We start from the raw sequence: 25,490 nt of genomic DNA on the forward strand, positions 1-25,490 counted from the left end.
CAGTTAAGAACAAATTCTTATTTTCAATGATGGCCTAGGAACAGTGGGTTAACTGCCTTGTTCAGGGGCAGAACAACAGATTTTTACCTTGTCAGCTTGGAGATTCGATCTTGCAACGTTTCAGTTACAAGTCCAACGCTCTAAACACTAGGCTACCTGCCACCCCAGAGACCCGAGCCATCAGAGACCATCAGAGAAATATCAGAGACTTGAACCATCTGCCTCCTGTGTCTGCATCTGGGTCTCGCCCTGTGTCGTTATAGCAACTTATTGTTGGTATAGGAGTTATTGGTAAATGTAATTCAAATTGCCAAAAGAGAAATACATATAGAAAATAAATTATACACTCTTGCATAAAGATCATTTAGATCAGTGGTTCTTAACCTGGGTTCGATCGAACCCCAGGGGTTCGGTGAGTCAGTCTCAGGGGTTCGGCGGAGGTCAAGACACACATTCGATTAATATGATTCGTGATGACACGCTCCGCTTGGCCATCATTGGCTGCAGGTGATCACGCTACATCGCTTGGCCTATCTGTGCTGCAGGGAATTTGGTGCGCTCAGTAGTCGACTTGTGATTTCTTTCTTAATATTTTAATCCCTTCATACTTACTATGTCGAGCAAAAAAAGAAAGTGGTCGGACGAATATGTACAATATGGATTTACGTGTATAACCGAACGTGATGGGAGTCAGTGTCCTAACTGCATGATTTGCAATGCCAAGTTGAGCAATTCTAGTCTAGCACCGGCAAAACTAAGAGAACACTTCCTTAAGCTGCATGGAGATGGAAAATACAAGAACACAACGCTCGCTGAATTCAAGGTGTAGAGAGACAGATTCGATGAAAAGGCTACTCTGCCTGTTCTCGGCTTTGTACCCATCAACAAACCGATCCTCACTGCATCGTACGAAGTTGCTTACCTGATCGCAAAGCAGGGCAAACCACACACCATTGGTGAAACACTCATAAAAGCAGCTGCGTTGAAGATGGCGAATATCATGCTGGGAAAAGAGGCTGAAGTTAAGTTATCCCAAATTCCTCTTTCAAATGACACCATCAGCGACAGAATAGAGGACATGAGCAAAGACATCTTGGCTCAAGTAGTTGCAGATCTGATTTCAAGCCCGGCAAAATTCAGCCTTCAACTCGACGAGACCACAGACGTTTCCAATCTAAGCCAGCTTGCTGTATTCGTGCGCTATGTGAAAGACGACGTGATAAAGGAAGAATTTTTATTTTGTAAGCCTCTTACAACAACAACTAAGGCAGCCGATGTGAAGAAACTTGTGGATGACTTCTTCAAAGACAACAATCTTTCATGGGATATGGTTTCTGCAGTTTGTTCGGACGGAGCTCCAGTCATGCTGGGAAGAAAGTCTGGTTTTGGTGCGCTAGTGAAAGCTGATGCACCACACATCATTGTTACGCATTGTATTCTGCACAGGCATGCGTTGGCAACAAAAACCTTGCCTCCAAAACTGGCAGAAGTATTAAAAATTGTAGTGGAATGCGTGAACTATGTGCGAACTAGTGCTCTGCGGCATCGCATCTTCAGTGAGCTGTGTAAAGAAATGGGCTCTGAATTCGAGGTACTTCTGTACCATTCTAACGTTAGGTGGTTATCCCGGGGACAGGTGCTGAATCGTGTTTTTGCCGTGCGTGTGGAATTAGCCCTGTTTTTGCAAGAGCACCAACATTGTCATGCAGATTGCTTCAAAAATTCTGAGTTCATTCTCATTTTAGCGTACATGGCCGATATCTTCGCAGCTCTCAATCATCTCAATCAAAAGATGCAGGGCGGTGGAGTCAACATCATCGAAGCGGAGGAAAACCTGAAGGCTTTTCAAAAAAAGCTACCGTTATGGAAACGACGAACAGAGAACGATAACTTCGCAAACTTTCCCCTGCTGGACGACTGTGCAAGTAAGATCGAAGATGTATCTGTACCCGCTGAACTGAAGCAAGCAATTGCCACGCACTTAGATGAGCTTGCAAATTCTCTCGACGGATACTTCCCTACAAGAGAGTCATATCCAGCATGGGTGAGACAGCCGTTCACGTTTAGTGTTGAGACAACAGATGTCAATGATGAATACCTCGATGAAATCATTGAAATTCAGCAGAGCCAGGTTCAACAGCAACTCTTCAGAACAACAACGCTTTCAACGTTTTGGTGTCAACAAATGGTAACGTACCCTGTTATTGCTAAGAAAGCTCTGGAGATTTTCATACCGTTTGTTACAACATATCTTTGCGAGCAATCCTTTTCGAGAATGCTGGACATAAAAACGAAGAAAAGGAACAGACTTTGTTGCGAAAATGACATGAGAGTGGCACTTGCCAAGGTGAAGCCGCGCATTTCTGAACTGGTCTCTGAAAGGCAACAGCAGAAGTCACACTGATTTGCAGTAAATATTCATTATTATGTTTTTGTTTTTGTGTGAAAATGATCATCTGTGTGAAAATGTTTTGATGATTTTGTTCTTTGAACACAGTGATGTTGATGCACGGTTCATTTTGTGCACCAGTCAAATATATACCTATGTTTTGAATTTGATTTTTTTTTTCAATTAAGAAGGGTTCGGTGAATGCGCATATGAAACTGGTGGGGTTCAGTACCTCCAACAAGGTTAAGTACCACTGATTTAGATGGAATATAATCAATCAATGTTTTTAGAGTTGTGGAATATACAGTGCCTTGCGAAAGTATTCGGCCCCCTTGAACTTTGCGACCATTTGCCACATTTCAGGCTTCAAACATAAAGATATAAAACTGTATTTTTTTGTGAAGAATCAACAACAAGTGGGACACAATCATGAAGTGGAACAACATTTTTCAAACTTTTTTAACAAATAAAATAAAAAACTGAAAAATTGGGCGTGCAAAATTATTCAGCCCCCTTAAGTTAATACTTTGTAGCGCCACCTTTTGCTGCGATTACAGCTGTAAGTCGCTTGGGGTATGTCTCTATCAGTTTTGCACATCGAGAGACTGACATTTTTTCCCATTCCTCCTTGCAAAACAGCTCGAGCTCAGTGAGGTTGGATGGAGAGCATTTGTGAACAGCAGTTTTCAGTTCTTTCCACAGATTCTCGATTGGATTCAGGTCTGGACTTTGACTTGGCCATTCTAACACCTGGATATGTTTATTTTTGAACCATTCCATTGTATATTTTGCTTTATGTTTTGGATCATTGTCTTGTTGGAAGACAAATCTCCGTCCCAGTCTCAGGTCTTTTGCAGACTCCATCAGGTTTTCTTCCAGAATGGTCCTGTATTTGGCTCCATCCATCTTCCCATCAATTTTAACCATCTTCCCTGTCCCTGCTGAAGAAAAGCAGGCCCAAACCATGATGCTGCCACCACCATGTTTGACAGTGGGGATGGTGTGTTCAGGGTGATGAGCTGTGTTGCTTTTACGCCAAACATAACGTTTTGCATTGTTGCCAAAAAGTTCAATTTTGGTTTCATCTGACCAGAGCACCTTCTTCCACATGTTTGGTGTGTCTCCCAGGTGGCTTGTGGCAAACTTTAAACGACACTTTTTATGGATATCTTTAAGAAATGGCTTTCTTCTTGCCACTCTTCCATAAAGGCTAGATTTGTGCAATATACGACTGATTGTTGTCCTATGGACAGAGTCTCCCACCTCAGCTGTAGATCTCTGCAGTTCATCCAGAGTGATCATGGGCCTCTTGGCTGCATCTCTGATCTTCTCCTTGTATGAGCTGAAAGTTTAGAGGGACGGCCAGGTCTTGGTAGATTTGCAGTGGTCTGATACTCCTTCCATTTCAATATTATCGCTTGCACAGTGCTCCTTGGGATGTTTAAAGCTTGGGAAATCTTTTTGTATCCAAATCCGGCTTTAAACTTCTTCACAACAGTATCTCGGACCTGCCTGGTGTGTTCCTTGTTCTTCATGATGCTCTCTGCGCTTTTGACGGACCTCTGAGACTATCACAGTGTAGGTGCATTTATACGGAGACTTGATTACACACAGGTGGATTGTATTTATCATCATTAGTCATTTAGGTCAACATTGGATCATTCAGCGATCCTCACTGAACTTCTGGAGAGAGTTTGCTGCACTGAAAGTAAAGGGGCTGAATAATTTTGCACGCCCAATTTTTCAGTTTTTGATTTGTTAAAAAAATTTGAAATATCCAATAAATGTCGTTCCACTTCATGATTGTGTCCCACTTGTTGATTCTTCACAAAAAAAGACAGTTTTATATCTTTATGTTTGAAGCCTGAAATATGGCAAAAGGTCGCAAAGTTCAAGGGGGGCGAATACTTTCGCAAGGCACTGTATATCATGCAAGCTTTCTTTTAAGTAGCAGCCTACCTGTTGGCGCGTGGTCATTGTAGCCTATCCTTTTCATTTAACTTTAAATCCCATCATTTTAATTCCATCTTCCATTGATTAGATATCCTAATTTGCTTTGCCACACATTGAGGCTCTATGACTTTTGTGCCACTTTGATGAATTGTGATTGGCTGACAACAACAACAAGCTACACGCGCCACTCTGCACATGCTATTCTCATTGAGCAGTGGCAACATATTGTTAATGTTTTATCCACGACTCTCTGTCCATCGCTGTTGTAATCTACTGTGAAGCCAAAATGTTCCCAAACTGGAGATTTAAACGATGATGGAGGATCTTCCTGGTTTAGCAGCATGGGCATAGCCTGAACCGAACTGAGAACATGTGTACTTTACACCCCTAGAACTGAGATGTTCCAACAATAATCTAGATAGCTATTGTTGATATGAATTGATTGACACGTCCATTATAGAAGACCAACGTATGGGAATAACTCTGAACTGTATGCCAGGATATACCCCAGTACACATGTTACTGTGCATCTGCAACACATTAGAGCCACTGATGCCAGGATATACCCCAGTACTCATGTTACTGTGCATCTGCAACACATTAGAGCCACTGATGCCAGGATATACCCCAGTACTCATGTTACTGTGCATCTGCAACACGTTAGAGCCACTGATGCCAGGATATACCCCAGTACTCATGTTACTGTGCATCTGCAACACATTAGAGCCACTGATGCCAGGATATACCCCAGTACTCATGTTACTGTGCATCTGCAACACGTTAGAGCCACTGATGCCAGGATATACCCCAGTACTCATGTTACTGTGCATCTGCAACACATTAGAGCAACTGATGCCAGGATATACCCCAGTACTCATGTTACTGTGCATCTGCAACACATTAGAGCTCAAGTATGACAATTGGGTACTTTTTCCACTACTGATGCCAGATTATGCCCCAGTACTCATGTTACTGTGCATCTGCAACACATTAGAGCCACTGATGCCAGATTATGCCCCAGTACTCATGTTACTGTGCAGCTGCAACACATTAGAGCCACTAATGCCAGATTATGCCCCAGTACACATGTTACTGTGCATCTGCAACACACTAGAGCTCAAGTATGACAATTGGGTACTTTTTCCACTACTGATGCCAGGATATACCCCAGTACTCATGTTACTGTGCATCTGCAACACACTAGAGCTCAAGTATGACAATTGGGTACTTTTTTCACTACGGATGCCAGAATATGCCCCAGTACACATGTTACTGTGCATCTGCAACACATTAGAGATGCTTGATTCTCACTTTGAATACATTACCATGTTTTAATAACTCATCAAGCAAATTGTACATTTCTGCCATGCACACTTTGAATTCTGTCAGTGTTATAAACAAAGGAGTAGTTCCAGCCCTCATCCCAGCGTACACACAGACATCAAAGCTGAGCTGCCATGAGAGATTCCCACAATGCCTTTTGTGTCAGTGTGAGTGACGGGAGACCCATGCCTCTGTCAGATCCCATCCTCAACTCTTGCTTTCGCGTGCAGAATATCAGAATATCTGCTTCTCACAATGTGGCTGAGTCTCAGAGAGTCATGTCCTTGTTAGTGGTAAAAGTTCCCATGAAAATGCTGCCTTAAACAATTTAGTCCCACTCCCACTGGCTCCATCAAACAGTCTCCTCTCCTTGATGACTTGGAGCGATTAACAATAATAAATACTAGCCAAGCTTTTGGTTTATCAGAGAGAAGTAGCCCTTGGCACTACCTTAATCAGTCCTAATAGAAAATAAAGTGTTTCAAGTACCTCATCTGTTTCTAATCAGAGGACGAGGGGTTACCTTAAAGGCACCAAATTGTAGTCTGTAATTCACTTTAATGAGCTAGGTAAGTTACAGTGATAATTTTCTCAGATTCGGTTCGAGGAGTGAATATGTGAGCAAAGGATGTTACTCTTAATGGCTCCCGAGTGGCACAGCGGTCTAAGGCACTGGATATCAGTGATAGAGGCATCACTACATACCCTGGTTCGATTCCAGGCTTTATCACAACCGGGCTGTGATTGAGAGTCCCATAGGGCGGCACACAATTGACCCAGGTTTGGCCGGGGTAGGCCGTCATTGTAAATAAGAATTTGTTCTTAACTGACTTACCTAGTTAAATAAATGTAAAATAAAATATTGCATCACTCTCTCATTGTGTTAGGGGGACTATGTCTCTATCTTCATAAATCATGACCAGAACATTAGGAAACATAATGCTTCTCTATTGTGTTGTTGTTGGTGTTAAAATTATAAGCTGTGCAGTACACAGCCTGTCCATAACAGGACAAATTCTCATATCAATCAAAATTGTCCTGTTTGCATTTCACACAAAATGAATTCAAATGTTATTTGTCTCAGGCGCCTAATACAACCTTACAGTGAAATGCTTACTTACAAGCCCATAACCCACAACGCAGTTTTAAGAAAAGAAAAAAGAAAACGGAAAAAGAAGTATAACAAATAATTAAGGAGCAACAATATAATAACAGTAGAAAGGCATACAGGCGGTTTCGGTACAGAGTCAATATGCTGGGGAACCGGTTAGTCGAGGTAATTGAGGTAATATGTATATGTAGGTAGAGGTAAAGTAACTATGCATGGATAATAAACAGAGAGTAGAAGCAGTGTAAAAATGGGGGGTGGGGACAATGCAAATAGTCTAAGTCTTATAGCTTAGGGGTGAAGCTGTTAAGAAGCCTTTTTGACCTAGACTTGGCGCTCCGGTACTGTTTGCTGTGCGCTAGCTGAGAGAACAGTCTATGACTAGGGTGGCTGGAAGCCTTGGAAATGTTTTGGCCATTCCTCTGACACCGCCTGGTATAGAGGTCCTGGATGGCAGGAAGCTTGGCCCCAGTGATGCCTCTGTAGTGCCTTGCGGTCGGGGTCCGAGCAGTTGCCATACCAGGCGTATCCAGTTGAAGAGGGAGGTGTAAAGTCCCAGGGTCCTTAGCTTAGTGACGAGCTTTAAGGGCACTATAGTGTTGAACCCTGAGCTGTAGTCAATTAATAGCATTCTCACATAGGTGTTCCTTTTGTCCAGTTGGGAAAGGGCAGTGTGGAGTGCAATGGAGATTTGGTCATCTGTGGATCTGATGGTGCAGTATGCAAATTGGAGTGGGTCTAGGGTCTAATGGTGTTAATGTGCGCCACGACCAGCCTTTTAAAGCACTTCATGGCTACAGACGTGAGTGTTACAGGTCGGTAGTCATTTAGGCAGGTTACCTTGGAGCTGCAGCTCTACCCTTTACCTCAGTGCGGATGTTGCCTGTAATCCATGGCTTCTGATTGGGGTATGTATGTATTATCACTGTGGGGATGACAACATTGATGCACTTATTGATGAAGCCAGTGACTGATGTGGTGTACTCCTCAATGCCATCGGAAGAATCATGGAACATATTCCAGTCTGTGCTAGCAAAACAGTCCTGTAGCTTAGTCCTCTGACCACCTCCTCATTGAGCGAGTCACTGGGACTTCCTGCTTTGGTTTTATTTGTAATCAGGAATCAGGAGGATAGAGTTATGGTCAGATTTGCCAAATGGAGGACGAGGGAGAGCTTTGTACGCATCTCTGTGTGTGGAGTAAAGGTGATCAAGAGTTTTTTTTCCTCTGGCTGCACATTTAACATGCTGGTAGAAATGAGTTAAAATGGTTTTAAGTTTCCCTGATTAAAGTCCCCGGCCACTAGGGGCGCTGCCTCTGGATGATAATTTTCCTGTTCGCTTATGGCCCTATACTGTTCATTGAGTGCCGTCTTAGTGCCATTTATATATCAATTCCTGTCTGCCACAGCTCCTTACACAATAACCAAGGTGAAAGTTAACAGAAACTTATTTCGACAATCCCTCCTTCCCCCTTTCCACTCCTGGTGAAACTGTGTGAGAGGGGAACTTTAGTTCTGTTAGTTCAGGTCAGGTCTTTTTCGCAACACTGTTGGCTACCTGGAAGAGTCCTGTCAGACCATAGGATGGTGAAATCCACTGAGTATGCTCTTTATATTCACCCGAGTGGAGACTTAATGCAACTTTCTTTGCATGTTTCCCAACACATTAATCACAAGGGAAAGCAGTTCCACCTCCTCTTTTACCCAGTTATTTTTCCCCAAATGCACTCAGAGGTGGAGGAATGTTTGATATGTCTCAATATCATTAGACTTGGGTGTGCAATTTGAAGTCCAGAGTTTGAACACTAGAGGACGTGTTTCAATAGTATTAGACTTCTGTGTGTAATTTGAAGTTCAGAGTTTAGTGGAGAAGTTTCTGAACTGTATCTTTAAGAAAGAGATAAACAAACATGATTAGACAATACCAGCATCCTAGAGCAGGGAGAAAACAAGGTTTTTTAATATGAGGGATTTTGCTCAGCTGTTAGACAATATTAAATATTAATATTGAAATACTTCAATGTGATGTATTGGGAGGGGAATCTGGGCCATCCATTCAGTAAAGTGAATCTATGCGGTTTCATCTTATCAATGTAAAAAAAAACGTGTAATCAAATTTTAAATGAAATGTAATATGCACATATTCAATTGAGCATAGTCCATCTCTTTGACACTGACATATTTCAGTCAGACACGGCATCCCATGAAGTCGACTTGGTTGGACTTCAAACAATGAGATTTTTTTTTGCTGTGGGTTTTGATTGACAGGTAAAAGCATGGCAGTGATCACAGAGGACAGAGCTGGCTGCTGTAAGGATATGTTAGCATCATCTGCCTATAAAGAGTTTGTTTCCAGTTGTTTCCAGCTGTGTTTTGTGCCCAATGGGAGTGTCATCATTTTAGTGTGTGTGAAATGGCGGGGGGGGGGGAATTATATTCAGGAATTATATGCTTTATTTGTTTGGTTTGATTTGCTTCCTTGCCTACTGTACCTTGTCTGTCAGACCCCAAACTGGAAAGACTGTTTTGGATAGTTATAGAATTATCAACATTTCTACATTTGTAACAGACCAATTTTTTCCTTGAACACTTGTTGGCCTCTTTGATGAACAACTATGGTATAGTTTCAGGGTGGCAAACATCTAGGGTTTCCATACATACTACCAGCAAAATGACCTAATACAAATTGCTGTAGTTGAATATCATGTTTCACAGCATATGGAAATGCTAGTCAAGTTGATCATGACTAACATGACAAGTGTAGATGTAGCCGATTACAATTACACCTGTGTAGCCGGATGTGGGTCAGGGGTCAGAGAATGGGGGCGGTAGGGAGGGATGGATGTGGGTCATTCTGGCAGTACTCTGACCCCAGTCAGCAGTCACATTGGCCCAGCCATTTCCTCCCATATGCTCCTAGTTATCGTTTTTATTCTGCTCCCTCCACTTCCCAAGTCATACCAGCTGTCAAAGAACTAAGGCCAGGAGCCCCATCTTTATGTGGGATGAGAGGGGGTCTATGGGATTAGAGGGGGTCTAGGTCTACTCTACTGTTTGAAAGACAAACCGCACACTGCCAGACTTTGGCTCTGAATTCTCAGGTGACCCCTGCACCTGCCCTGGGGCAGCGGTTGCATTTAAACCAGGCAGGGAAATCAAGAATCAAGATGGTCTCATCATGCCTTCTTCCTCCTGTTCTGCTGTGTGCGAGTGCTCCGTGCACTACCATACCCTGGGACTCCTACTGTCATCATACAGATATGATGTATATTATACAGATCTGATGTAGATTATACAGATCTGATGTAGATTACACAGATCTGATGTAGATTACACAGGTCTGATGTAGATTACACAGATCTGATGTAGATTACACAGATCTGATGTAGATTACACAGGTTTGATGTAGATTACACAGATCTGATGTAGATCACACAGATCTGATGTAGATTACACAGATCTGATGTAGATTACACAGATCTGATGTAGATTACACAGATCTGATGTAGATTACACAGATCTGATGTAGATCATGCCTTTGACCTCGCGACAGAAATGTTTACAGTACAGGTTCCCTCATGGAGGGAGGAGCACGTTTCAGACAAATGGAAACTACTGTAACACGTATTAAATCATTCAATTTGAAAAGGACAAGGTTCAGCCACTGTTAACCTGCAATAACAATTGCCCAAAAGGACCATACAAATTCGACTTTCACTTGTTAAATGAAACAGTTTTATAAAATGTCAGGATATGTTTACGTTTTATAGAGGTAAAATGATAGTAGAGCAGTGTAGTGCAGTGCAATTTAATGACAACTTCAACTGGGCAAATTTTGTAATGGGGCTCACAAAGGTATCTTCTCATCTTTCATTACAACCTCATCAATCTTTGTATAATCTCAGGATTAATTTATTTGTACAGTGTGAGGACAACCAGCCTTGAGAATGGTGATCCATCATTGGGGGAGGGTCAAGATCTGTGTAACTTAATAGAATTGTGTAAAATCACAAAGTGGATGAACAGACAAAATGAGCAAGTACACATCGTCTTTATCTAAGCAAGACTACCCCTCGCTCTTGATAATGCAATAACAATAATTGATCCGTCCCTGAGCATAATGGAGATGAAAGGCCCACCGTGGTAACAACCTTTTGGAAAGTATCAGTTTTTGTTAACATAATCTCATGTATGATGCTTAACTTTTCCATGTGAGCGTATCACTTCCCCCTCATTCCATGTGACGTTATCCGGAGAGGGCTTTTAAAGGTTTATTAAGGATATGAAGAAGCAGGTAGGACATTGAAAGTGAGAACAGGAGACAGGTAGAGTGTCAACTCAGTTCCCATCCACAGGGTAGAGTCTCCAATTACCCTGACCAAAAAAAACAGTTGTGGCAAATCTTAGGCCAATTTGCTACACATTTGTGGCAACTAATTCTGAGAAGCTTGTGCCGAAAATTCTACTGTTTGCTGCAAATGTATTGGAAACTCATTATGAATGTGCAAATTAGATCAGGTTTTTGATTGCATTGTGTATAACAACATTGAAATGTGTTATCTACTTAAAACAAAATCACATATACAGTTGAAGTCGGAAGTTAACATACACTTAGGTTGGAGCCATTAAAACTTGTTTTTCAACCAGTCCACAAATTTCTTGTTAACAAACTATTGTTTTGGCAAGTCAGTTAGGACATCTACTTTGTGCATGACACAAGTACATTTTCCAACAATTATTTACAGACAGATTATTTCACTTATAATTCATTATATCACAATTCCAGTGGGTCAGAAGTTAACATACACTAAATTGACTGTGCCTTTAAACAGTGTGGGAAATTCCAGAAAATGATGTCATGGATTTAGAAGCTTCTGATAGGCTAATTGACATAATATGAGTCAATTGGAAGTATACCTGTGAATGTTTTTTAAGGCCTACCTTCAAACTCTTCAAACTGTGCCTCTTTGCTTGACATCATGGGAAAATCAAAAGAAATCAACCTCAGAAAAAACTTTGTAGACCTCCACAAGTCTGGTTCATCCTTGGGAGCAATTTCCAAACGCCTGAAGGTACCACGTTCATCTATACAAACAATAATATGCAAGTATGAACACCATGGGACCACGCAGCCGTCATACCGCTCAGGAAGGAGACGCGTTCTGTCTCCTAGAGATGAACGTACTTTGGTGTGTTAAGTGCAAATCAATCCCAGAACAACAGCAAAGGACCTTGTGAAGATGCCGGAGGAAACAGGTACAAAAGTATCTATATCCACAGTAAAACGAGTCCTATATCGACATAACCTGAAAGGCCACTAAGCAAGGAAGAAGACACTGCTCCAAAACCACCATAAAAAAGCCAGACTACGGTTTGCAACTGCACATGGGGACAAAGATCATACTTTTTGGAGAAATGTCCTCTGTTCTGATGAAACAAAAATAGAACTGTTTGTTGACTTTAATCATTATGTTTGGAGGAAAAATAGGGAGGCTTACAAGTTGAAAGAACACCATCCCAACCGTGAAGCATGGGGGTGGCAGCATCATGTTGTAGGGGTGCTTTACTGCAGGAGGGACTGGTGTACTTCACAAAATAGATGGCTTCACGAGGAGGGAAAATCATGTGGATACATTGAAGCAACATCTCAAGACATCAGTCAGGAAGTCAAAGCTTGGTCGCAACTGGGTCTTCCAAATGGACAATGACCCCAAGCATACTTCCAAAGTCGTGGCAAAATGGCTTAAGGACAACAAAGTCAAGGTATTGGAGTGGCCATCAGAAAACCCTGACCTCAATCCTATAGAAAATGTGTGGGCAGAAATGAAAAAGCGGTGTGCGAGCAAGGAGGCCTACAAACCTGACTCAGTTACACCAGCTCTGTCAGGAGGAATGAGACAAAATTCATCCAATTTATTGTGGGAAGGTTACCGGAAACATTTGACCCAAGTTAAACAATTTAAAGGCAATGCTTCCAAATACTAATTGAGTGTATGTAAACTTCTGACACACTGGGAATGTGATGAAAGAAATAAAAGCTGAAATGAATCATTCTCTCTACTATTATTCTGACATTTCACATTCTTAAAATAAAGTGGTGATCCTAACTGACCTACGACAGGGAATTGTGAAAAACTGAGTTTAAATGTAAGGCTAAGGTGTACTGTATGTAAACTTACGACTTCAACAGTAACTTCATATGAAATTGCAGAGAACACTAAACTAAAACATACTAAATGTGCTAACTATACTAAAGAACTATTCATTGTCTTAACAGATGATCAAAATAAATACAATACAACTTTCTTATTTGTCTCACAATGAAAACATTTCAGTGCACAGTGCCACAATATTAACCTTCAAATCATCACCATACTCAAACAAAGACATAACAAAATAACTAAGGTCAGAACGTGACACATGCGAATGAAGACAAGAACAAAGATGGAATATTTCCCAGATAAATTGTTCATAAATCTTTTTATGTACTGTAGTTACAACATTTACATGAGAGAGATGTGAACACTATCTGGGGATGTTGACCTTGGTATGTTTAAAGGGGCAACTACAGAATTTACATGAGCCATGTGATAACTGAGCGGTGAGCTTTCAACTATTGGTTGTTTAAAAGAGAACGAACAACATTTAAATAAATGTAAAAATTTAAAAATCAAACCCGGTTCAGAGCTATTGCCATTTTGAGTGAACTCTGTGGACTGTGGAAGTTCTTTGTCCAAATCTGGTAGAATGCATGCACTGAAACAAATCAGAAAACGTAAGAAAACAGCATTAAGATACTGAAAACATGCCCTATTTTGAAATCTTAAAAGGTAGACTAAGCGGCTAATGGGAAGGTTTGTCTTTGGAAAAACGGGGTCATCTGTTACAAGTTACCTTGATGTTGCTATGCTTCTCACTGAAACTGGCATTCAATGTTTTTTTCAGCACGGGAACAATGTTTCTGCCTTGTATAACTGCTATATAAGCAAACGATTTAGCTAGCATAAACTGGGATTTAGGCCTACTAAATCTACCGTTAAATGTGTGGCCAACAGTTCTTAGAGAGCAACCATATACAAGGCTTTTTTCCAGCCAAGCCTCAACACAATTGATTCAAACTAATCAACTAATAAAGATCTTCAATCTACACTGGGGACGTCATCATCAAGAGCCAGTTGTCCACTAGTTGTCTATTCTTCCTGACTCGAGTGTATACAGTAAGGCTTAGGTGGAAGAAAAGCAACTTAAAATGTAGTGGCAAATACTAATTTTCCAAAATTATTGTTAACTGAGATCTCAAGGCCATGCAGGCAAGAAGCACATACAGTGAGCTCCAAAAGTATTGGGACAGTGACACGTTTTGTTGTTTTGGCTCTGTTCTAAAGAGGACTCTCAAGTGCGGACTCTCAGCTTTAATTTGAGAGTATTCTTTTATCCATATTGGGGGAGCCGTTTAGAAGTTACTGCACTATTTGTGCATGGGCTCCCCATTTTAGGGGACCAAAAGTATTGGGACAAATTCACTTATAGTGGCATCAGAAAGTATTCACACCCCTTGACTATTACAGCCTGAATTTAAAATAGATTAAATTGAGATTTGTTGTCACTGGCCTACACACAATACCCCATAATGTCAAAGTGGAATTATGTTTATTGACATTTTTGAGAAAAAATTAAAAATTAAAAGTTGAAATGTCTTGAGTCAAAAACTATTCAGCCCCTTTGTTATGGCAAGCCTAAATAGTTTCAGGAGTAAATATCTGCTTAACAAGTCACGTAATAAGTTGCATGGACTCACTCTGTGTGCAATAATGGTATTTAACATGGTTTTTGTACCCCACACATACAATTATCTGTAAGGTCCCCAGTAGTGGTGTGTGTGTAAAATCACTGGGGAAGCCTGACAAAAAAGCCATGTTACAACCTATGTGTTGTGATAATTGCGTTGTTTGCTCTATAAACTGTTAGTTCATATGCCTATTGACCATGATATATAGGCCTAAAGGCCGAAACATTAAGAAGACACAGTGGCAGAATAAATTCAACCACACCTTTGATTCATCACAAAACCGTAGAGCAACCTCTGTCCTGTGAAGTCCACAAAGCACATTGCATGTAACAAACAGTTACATGACTGACAGCATGGTCAATCAAGTTAATGTTTCCAACATTTTCAGACCACTAAACAACTATTGAGCAGGCCTCCACTATTCCAGCAACTATTCAACATCATCAAATCACCTATGCTTAGTGACAACAGTGAAAACTGGGGGGGATCTCCTAAAATCTTATGACTCCTAAAATCCCATTCATAGCTTAACAAAAATACATTCATCATTTCAATAACATATGCACAATACTTTGTGCATACGATATTGAAATTATTAACATATTTTTGTTAATATATTAATGTGATTTTAGGAGTCATAAGAGAGAACTTATAATCATGTATTTTGCACATTAAGTAGCCACAGTCCTAGTGAGGTCAGAAGAGCGTGTCAGTTTTTGACCTGAGTGCTTAAAAGGACTGGCTAAGGATTAACATACCAGACAAGGGTGGAGTGGTAGCTACATGTTTGAAATTGTTGAAAGTTTGAACCTCAACACGAGGTGAAGAAACAAACTCACCTTTCTTTAGACCAGATAGACGAAGAGCTGCAGCTCATGTCCATATTGGTCTTAATCCTGAACCCTGAATAATCAACACGAGGAGGAAGAGGCGACAAACTCCCCTCAGACTATCACTGGTACAGCTGATCAGCTGTCTTGAGTCAAATATCTCGAACTCTTCAAACCATCCCATCCTACTATGAGACTCAAATTACTGTAGTACCCTTCTCTCATCACCCCCACTGGAACCATCCACTGGCTGGCTTATCTTCAAATAAGATGACTGTTTATCGATGTAATAGATATATACCTTAACTCTTTAACCTCTTCTGTGGTACCGCTAAATCCTAATGAGTTAATTGTTATATGATTAATATAATTGGGTAAAAATTAAACATAGTGGATTAAATAAATAACAGTCATCAGATTAATGAAAGTAAATTCACGACACACCCCACTTGTAGAGAAACGCCAATTAGATGCAACAATTCAAGTTTTTTCTGTCAATGACGTATGCTCTCGATGCGATTTGATAGGAGAGACAGAAAATCCAAACTGTCTTCCCTTGACACTTTTCTTTGGTGTTCCAGGACCATTCACAGTTGAGCTCACTCAGTTTAGCTCAACGCTGATTGGCAAAGTAAAAAAAAAATATGTACCATTGGAGGCCAAATGCTCGCTGTCTGTCTTTGCATTCAATGCTACGGGCAGCATTGAAAATCCCTTTGAACATATTAATTACACTACAAAGATACCGGCGTCATTCAGTTGCCAGACGGCAAGGGAACCGCTCAGAGATTTCACCATGAGGCTAATGGTGACTTTAAGACAGTTACAGAGTTTAATGGCTGTGATAGGAGAGAACTGAGGATAGATCAACAACATTATAGTTACTCCACAATACTAACCTAATTGACAGAGTGAAAAGAAGGAGGACTGTACAGAATAAAAATATTACAAAACATACATCCTGTTTGCAACAAGGCACTAAAGTAATACTTCAAACAATGTGGCAAAGCATTTCACTTTTTGTTCTGAATAATAAAAGTGTTATTTTGAGGGCAAATCCAATACAACACAGTACCACTTTTAATATTTTCAAGCATAATGGTGGCTGCATATTGTTCTGGGTATGCTTGTAATCATTAAGGACTGGGGAGTTTTCAGGATAAAAAATACATGAAATGGGGCTAAGCACAGCAAGATCTTATAGGAAAACCTGGTTCTGTGTGATTTCCACCAGACACTGGGAGATTAATTCACCTTTCAGCATGTCAATAATCTTAAACACAAGGTCAAATCTACACTGGAGTTGCTTACCAGAAGACAGTGAATGCTCCTGAGTGGACCAGTTACAGTTTTGCAATGATCAACAACCAATTTGATGCAGCTTGAAGAATTTAAAAAAAGAAGAATGGGCAAATCAGGTATGTAAAGCTCTCAGAGACTTGCCCACAAAGACTCACAGCTGTAATCACTGCCAAAGGTGCTTCTACAAAGTATTGATTTAGGGGTGTGAATACTTTTGTAAATGTGATTTTTCTGTATTTCCTTTTCAGTAAATTTGCAAACATTTCAAAAAACTTTATTAATATGGGGTTTCATGTGTAGATGGGTGAGAAAAAAAAACTGTATTTGTGTTAAAGTAGTAAACAGTTTAGTATTTGGTCCCATATTTATAGCACGCAATGATTACATCAAGCTTGTGACTAAAAATGTGTTGGATGCATTTGCTGTTTGTTTGTATTGTGTTTCAGATTATTTTGTGACCAATAGAAATGAATAGTAAAGAACATATTGTGTCATTTTGGAGACACTTTTATTGTAAAAAGAATAGATTATGTTTCTAAACACTTCTACATTAATGTGGATGATTTATGGATAACCCTGAATTTTTCATTTTTTTTATTTCACCTTTATTTAATAACCAGGTAGGCAAGTTGAGAACAAGTTCTCATTTACAATTGCAACCTGGCCAAGATAAAGCAAAGCAGTTTGACACATACAATAACACAGAGTTACACATGGAGTAAAACAAACATACAGTTAATAATACAGTAGAAAAATAAGTCTATATACAATGTGAGCAAATGAGGTGAGATAAGGGAGGTAAAGGCAAAAAAAAGGCCATGGTGGCGAAGTAAATACAATATAGCAAGTAAAACACTGGAATGGTAGATTTGCAGTGGAAGAATGTGCAAGGTAGAGATAGAAATAATGGGGTGCAAAGGAGCAAAATAAATAAATACAGTAGGGGGAGAGGTAGTTGTTTGGGCTAAATTATAGATGGGCTATGTACAGGTGCAGTAATCTGTGAGCTGCTCTGACAGCTGGTGCTTAAAGCTAGTGAGGGAGATGAGTGTTTCCAGTTTCAGAGATTTTTGTAGTTCGTTCCAGTCATTGGCAGCAGAGAACTGGAAGGAGAGGAGGCCAAAGGAAGAATTGGTTTTGGGGGTGACCCGAGAGATATACCTGCTGGAGCGCGTGCTACAGGTGGGTGCTGCTATTGTGACCAGCGAGCTGAGATTAGGGGGGACTTTACCTAGCAGGGTCTTGTAGATGACCTGGCGCCAGTGGATTTGGCGACGAGTATGAAGCGAGGGCCAGCCAACGAGAGCCTACAGGTCGCAGTGGTGGATAGTATATGGGGCTTTGGTGACAAAACGGATGGCACTGTGATAGACTGCATCCAATTTATTGAGTAGGGTGTTAGAAACTATTTTGTAAATGACATCGCCGAAGTCGAGGATCGGTAGGATGGTCAGTTTTACAAGGGTATGTTAGGCAGCATGAGTGAAGGATGCTTTGTTGCAAAATAGGAAGCCAATTCTAGATTTAACTTTGGATTGGAGATGTTTGATGTGATTCTGGAAGGAGAGTTTACAGTCTAACCAGACACCTAGGTATTTGTAGTTGTCCACATATTCTAAGTCAGAACCGTCCAGAGTAGTGATGTTGGACAGGCGTGCAGGTGCAGGCAGCGATGGGTTGAAGAGCATGCATTTAGTTTTACTTGTATTTAACCTCTAGCACTTAGCCATCCCGGATCCGGGATCGTGAATACAGCCTCAAGCTCATTACCATAACGCAACGTTAACTATTCATGAAAATCGCAAATGAAATGAAATAAATATGCTAGCTCTCAAGCTTAGCCTTTTGTTAACAACACTGTCATCTCAGATTTTAGAAATATGCTTCTCAACCATAGGAAAACAATCATTTGTGTAACAGTAGCTAGCTAGCGTAGCATTTAGCGTTAGCGTTAGCGTTAGCATTCAGCAGGCAACATTTTCACAAAAAACAGAAAAGCATTCAAATAAAATCATTTACCTTTGAAGAACTTCAGATGTTTTCAATGAGGAGACTCTGTTAGATAGCAAATGTTCAGTTTTTCCTGAAAGATTAGCTCCGTTTGGTGCGTCACGTTTGGCTACCAAAAAAACCTGAAAATCCAGTCATCAAAACGCCAAACTTTTTTCCAAATTAACTCCATAATATCGACTGAAACGTGGCAAACGTTGTTTAGAACCAATCCTCAAGGTGTTTTTCACATATCTCTTCGATAATATATTGTTCGTGGAAGTGTGCTTTCTCTCCTGAATCCCAGGAGAAAATGCCCGCACCTGAAGATTACGCACCAATTTAGACAAAGGACCCCTGGAAAATGTAGTCTCTTATGGCCAATCTTCCAATGATCTGCCTACAAATACGTCACAATGCTGCAGACATCTTGAAGAAACGACAGAAAGGGCAGGCTCGTTCGTGGTGCATTCACAGCCATATAAGGAGACAATGGAAAACAGAGCTTCAGAAATTCTGCTCATTTCCTGTTTGAAGTTTCATCTTGGTTTCGCCTGGAGCATGAGTTCTGTGGCACTCACAGATAATATCTTTGCAGTTTTGGAAACGTAAGACTGTTTTCTTTCCAAAGCTGTCAATTATATGCATAGTTGAGCATCTTTTCGTGACAAAATATTGCGCTTAAAACGGGCACGTTTTTTTTTATCCAATAATGAAATAGCGCCCCCATAGACTCAACTGGTTTTAAGAGCAATTGGAGGACACGGAAGGAGAGTTGTATGGCATTGAAGCTCGTCTGGAGGGTTGTTAACACAGTGTCCAAAGAAGGGCCAGAAGAATACAGAGTGGTATCGTCTGCGTAGAGGTGGATCAGAGACTCACCAGCAGCAAGAGCGACATCATTGATGTATACAGAGAAGAGAGTCGGTCCAAGAATTGAACCCTGTGGCACCCCCATAGAGACAACAGGCCCTCCGATTTGACACACTGAACTCTATCAGAGAAGTAGTTGGTGAACCAGGAGAGGCAATCATTTGAGAAACCAAGGCTATCGAGTCTGCCGATGAGGATGTGGTGATTGACAGAGTCAAAAGCCTTGGCCAGGTCAATGAATACGGCTGCACAGTATTGTTTCTTATCAATGGCAGTTAAGATATTGTTTAGGAGCTTGAGCGTGGCTGAGGTGCACCCATGACCAGCTCTGAAACCAGATTGCATAGTGGAGAAGGTATGGTGGGATTTGAAATGGTCGGTAATCTGTTTGTTGACTTGGCTTTCAAAGACCTTAGAAAGGCAGGGTAGGATAGATATAGGGCTGTAGCAGTTTGGGTCTAGAGTATCCCCCCCTTTGAAAAGGGGATGACCGCAGCTGCTTTCCAATCTTTGGGAATCTCAGATGACACGAAAGAGAGGTTGAATAGGCTAGTAATAGGGGTGGCAACAATTTCGGCAGATCATTTTAGAAAGAAAGGGTCCAGATTGTCTAGCCCGGCTGATTTGTCTGGGTCCAGATTTTGCAGCTCTTTCAGAACATCAGCTGACTGGATTTGGGAGAAGGAAAAATGGGGAAGGCTTGGGCGAGTTGCTGTGGGGGGTGCAGTGCTGTTGACCGGGGTAGGTGTAGCCAGGTGGAAAGCATGGCCAGCCGTAGAAAAATGCTTATTGAAATTCTCAATTATAGTGGATTTATCGGTGGTGACAGTGTTTCCTATCCTCAGTGCAGTGGGCAGCTGGGAGGAGGTGTTCTTATTCTCCATGGACTTTACAGTGTCCCAGAACTTTTTTGATTTTGCATTGCAGGAAGTAAATTTCTACTTGAAAAAGCTAGCCTTGGCTTTTCTAACTGCCTGTGTATGTTGGTTTCTAGCTTCCCTGAAAAGTTGCATATCACGGGGGCTGTTCGATGCTAATGCAGAACGCCACAGGATGTTTTTGTGTTAGTTAAGGGCAGTCAGGTCTGGAGAGAACCAAGGGCTATATCTGTTCCTGGTTCTAAATTTCTAATTTCAGATGGTGAGGAAGGCATTTAACAAAAAAAATAACCGGGCATCCTCTACTGACAGGATGAGATCAATATCCTTCCAGGATACCCCAGCACCCAGCGATTAGAAAGGCCTGCTTGCTGAAGTGTTTCAGGGAGCGTTTGACAGTGATGAGTGGAGGTTGTTTGACCACTGACCCATTACAGATGCAGGCAATGAGGCAGTGATCGCTGAGATCTTGGTTGAAAACAGCAGATGTGTATTTAAAGGGAAAGTTGGTTAGGATGATATCTATGAGGGTGCCCATGTTTACGGCTTTGGGGTGGTACCTGGTAGGTTCATTGATAATTTCTGTGAGATTGAGGGCATCAAGCTTAGATTCTAGGATGGCTGGGGTGTTAAGCATGTTCCAGTTTAGGTCGCCTAGCAGCACGAGCTCTGAAGATTGATGGGGGGCAATCAGTTCACATATGGTGTCCAGAGCACAGCTGGGGGCAGAGGGTGGTCTATATCAGGCGGCAACGGTAGGAGACTTGTTTTTAGAGAGGTGGATTTTTAAAAGTAGAAGTTCAAATTGTTTGGGTACAGACCTGGAGAGTAGGACAGAACTCTGCAGGCTATCTTTGCAGTAGATTGCAACACCGCCCCCTTTGGCCGTTCTATCTTGTCTGAAAATGTTGTAGTTAGGGATGAAGATTTCAGAATATTTGGTGGTCTTCCTAAGCCAGCATTCAGACACAGCTAGAACATCCGGGTTGGCAGAGTGTGCTAAAGCAGTGAATAAAACAAACTTAGGGAGGAGGATTCTAATGTTAACATGCAAGCTGGCAGAGGATGGAGGTCTGTTTTTAGCCACCTCGTGCGTTTCCATCGATAGATTAGTGGGGTTCCCTGTGGTAGAGGGGATCAATCCAATTGATATAGATATAGTTATAGTGACCCAAGAAAAATTGTCCGATAGACCTATTCAGATATCAGCCGATAAGACAGCTAACGATTAGCGGGCCGCAGATGGGCGTTCAGGTAACGTCGGTTAACTCCCTCGGGCAGATAACTCCCTCGGGCAGATAACTTCGGTAGTCCAGTCGTGAAGGCCCGGTGGGGTGAATCATGAATTCAACCGAATGAATCATGAATCATGAATGAATCATGAATACAACCGATATGGATGAAAATACCCTCAAATGAACTGCACTATCTCATAAGAAGCTGGAGTCCAATGTCTCAGTACACGGTTCATGCTTAGGTACTGTATGATGAGGGCAGTGGAAGGTTTAGGCATAAAGTATTGCGGCCTCTCTAGAAGGTCTACATGTAAATTAACTCCTGTGTGTAAAGGAGACTTGGCAGTTCCTGCATAGCTAAACTATGCCCTGCATTTCACATTCCAGGGACTGTCTTCTTGTGGGTCCTATTGGAGGAGACGGAGGCAGAGGGCCAATACAATTTTTACAGAGCCCAGAGAGAGTTTAATACATTACATTTTCGTCACCAGGTGGTTTCCGCAGAAATGCCAAGCATTGTGAATTCATCCAGGCCTTAGTCTGCTATGAATTTATTCTCTCAGATTTTCAACTGGAAGCCATTAACTTCCTTAATGAAATAAGTTGTACAAATGTAAATACCTTACTGTAGTTCAATAGTTGTGAAATATGGTGAAAAAAGCATTTCCTTTACGTATCTGAGGTAGAATTTTGTACATTCAATGATGATTCATTTCCAAAGAGTATTTACTCACCCACAGTGATCTTGCTTTTGCATTCTCTGGAACAGGGGATACTTTGATTTGGCTCTCTCAAAATATCATCCTGTCTTTGTCAGAGGGTTAGTTGTCTATAAAAGGCTAACCTTGTGCTATTCTACACATACCTCCCCCATAGTGTTACCATGATGTCACCGCAGGCACAAACACACCACACAGTAGCTTCCATTTTGTCCTTTAACAAAGCTGTGGGCTTTTAATTTGACTTTGTTTTGTAGGTATTGCTATTGTAAACAGTGGTATTGCCATGACTAGAAAGTTAAAAGCAATGGTGGAGATTGGGGACTCTATTTTTGACTGGTGGTAAGGAGGCGCAACTGTCAAAAGCACGTTCGTTTGCAATTTCTTCATGTAAGAACTGGCACACTTACATTTTTCAGCACTGACGCCAGGTTCTGCAATTTACCTGTCTAACATCAGCTCGCTTGCGCCGAGGTAGGCAATATTTTAGGTGTGTCCTTAAAAACAAGCACAAAAGTTACAATTTCATGCAGTGCTAATGACCAACCGAAAACAGGTCTTAACGGTAATGCAGGTGATAATGGCATGGATAGAGGGGGGAAGTGCCGCCTATCCAGCCATGGAGGGAGATGTGCTTTTTGATCCAGTGAATCTCATATTTAGAAACATAAAATAAACAACTGGTCCCCCCATTTCGTTTGATTTAAAAACCAAACACAGCCTACCCTCTGCTTAATCAAGGCAGGTTTAGCAGTATGCGTATTTAACAAAAAATCCTGGCCATTGACCAAGTAGCCTATGAATAAAGGGGTTTTAAATGGTCTACTGAGAGTGCGTTTATGTAACGTAGACCCAGGGGTTCAGGAAGCAGGTGCAGATGGTGAGTTTAATAATAATGAACATGGAGTGTTACAAAAACAAGAGAAAAGTCTGGCCCTGAAAACTGAACCAATACTGCCTGAAGAGTGATGCTGGAGAGTGCTAGATAAAGGAGAAGTAATCAAAGTAGTGATGAAGTCAGGGAAAGTCGGGCAAAGTCGGGCATCTCTGACATGGGTGGCCGGCTGGGTAGGCTGAGGGACTGGCTCACTGTGACAACCTGTGGTAGGAGGCCCTCCGTCAGAGGTATGGAGACTCGATGGTGTTCTCTGTTTTGTTCCATGACTCCCATAAATGTCACGGGACTTGTCTAAAATCGATAATGCTGATGTGCCAACTTCTGTCTGTAGTAGGGTTGAACTGCCAGTAACCGGTTACAGAGATTTACCAGGATTTACAGCCCAAAACCACTCAGTTTTCCTGGGATAAATAACTATGAGAAACTGGTAAATTATAATACATGATTTATATGAACAGCATGACATGAAATGGAACTGTTAAATTATATGCGATGTCTAAATCTGGCTTCTCTTTGGCCTCTGCATTATAAATCATCAACGCTCAGGGTGGGAACAGACCACCTATCTCAGTATGGAGTGCAGTTCACTATGCATGCGTAGACCTATCATTTCACCATGGTAAATTTCTTTCTTGTGACAGGTAGACCTACATTTTCTGCAGCATAGTCTATGCTACAGTAATTAAAGACAGAATGTGTGTGTAGTTTACCCATCTCCATCTGGCTTTCGGGGTGACCTTAATTTTTTAATTGTAAGATGAGTTTTATTTTAAATTGCAGCTGGAGAGTTTTAAAACAGCATATCACTTGAATATTGTTACTTTCAACCAATCCACGCACGAGCGCTCTCTCACAGTCTTTCTCTCTCTCCATCCACATTCAAATTGCATCCAAATAGATAATACTGTTCTAGATTGATACAGTATATACCCCTATATATACATAGATGTACTAACCTACTTCTTTCAGGTAATACATTCAATGCAGTTTTAGCCTTCTATGTATCTAATTAATGATGGGTTATGCATAATAAGCTTCTAACTTACAGTGCCTTGCAAAAGTAGTCATTCCCCTTAGCGTTTTTCCTATTTTGTTGCATTACAAACTGTAATATAATTAGATTTTTATTTGGGTTTCATGTAATGGACATACACAAAATAGTCCAAATTGGTGAAGTGAAATGAAAAAAATTACTTGTTTAATAAAAAATAAAAAAGTTTAATGGAAAAGTGGTGCGTGCATATGTATTCACCCCCTTTGGTATGAGGCCCCTAAATAAGATCTGATGCAGCCGATTACCTTCAGAAGTCACATAATTAACTAAATAAAATCCACCTGTGTGCAATCTAAGTGTCACATGATCTCAATATATCTACACCTGTTCTGAAAGGCCCCAGAGTCTACGACACCACCAGTCAAGGGGCACCACCAAGCAAGCGGCACCATGAAGATCAAGGAGCTCTCTCAGGTCAGGGACAATGTTGTGGATAAGTACATTTCAGAGTTGGGTTCTAAAAAAATATCTGAAACTTTGAACATCCCACGGAGCACCACTAAATCCATTATAATTTTTTTTAAAGAATATGGCACCACAACAAACCTGCCAAGAGAGGGCCACCAAAACTCACAGACCAGACAAGGAGGGCATTAATCAGAGGCAACAAAGAGACCCCGAAGGAGGATAACCCCGAAGGAGCTGCAAAGCTCCACAGCGGAGATTGGAGTATCTGTCCATAGGACCACCGCACACTCCAAGGAGCTGGGCTTTATGGAATAGTGGGAAGAAAAAAATGGTGTTCGCCAAAAGGCATGTGGGAGACTCCCCAAACATATGGAAGAAGATACTCTGGTCAGATGAGACTAAAATATAGCTTTTTGGCCATCAAGGAAAATGCTATGTGTGGCGCAAACCCAACACCTCTCATCACCCTGGGAACACCATCCCCACAGTGAAGCATGGTGGTGGCAGCATCATGCTGTGGAGATTTTTTTCATCGCAGGCAGTTAGGAAAGCAAAGTCTAGCTTTTCAAACAGAAATTTGCATCCTGCTGCACAAACTCCAAAAAGTTCTGGGGCACTGTAAAGTCCATGGAGAATAAGAGCACCTCCTCCCAGCTGTCCACTGCACTGAGGCTAGGAAACACTACCAACACCGATTAATCCACTAAATTTGAGAATTTCAAAAAGCATTTTTCTACAGCT

The 25,490-nt window shown here is 41.3% G+C and overlaps 1 protein-coding gene across 1 annotated transcript in view; it reads left to right on the forward strand.

Annotated features, from left to right (window-relative positions):
- Positions 1 to 1,750: 1,750 nt before the first annotated feature.
- Positions 1,751 to 25,490, forward strand: part of LOC139380129 (uro-adherence factor A-like) — a 58,238-nt gene continuing 34,498 nt past the window's right edge. Inside the window, exon 1 of the mRNA XM_071122575.1 lies at positions 1,751 to 1,925. Within this exon, the coding sequence (XP_070978676.1) occupies positions 1,751 to 1,925 (175 nt within the window). The remainder of the gene's footprint in view (positions 1,926 to 25,490) is intronic.

The sequence above is a fragment of the Oncorhynchus clarkii genome, chromosome 22 (genome assembly GCF_045791955.1).
Source record: "Oncorhynchus clarkii lewisi isolate Uvic-CL-2024 chromosome 22, UVic_Ocla_1.0, whole genome shotgun sequence".
NCBI lineage: Eukaryota > Metazoa > Chordata > Actinopteri > Salmoniformes > Salmonidae > Oncorhynchus > Oncorhynchus clarkii.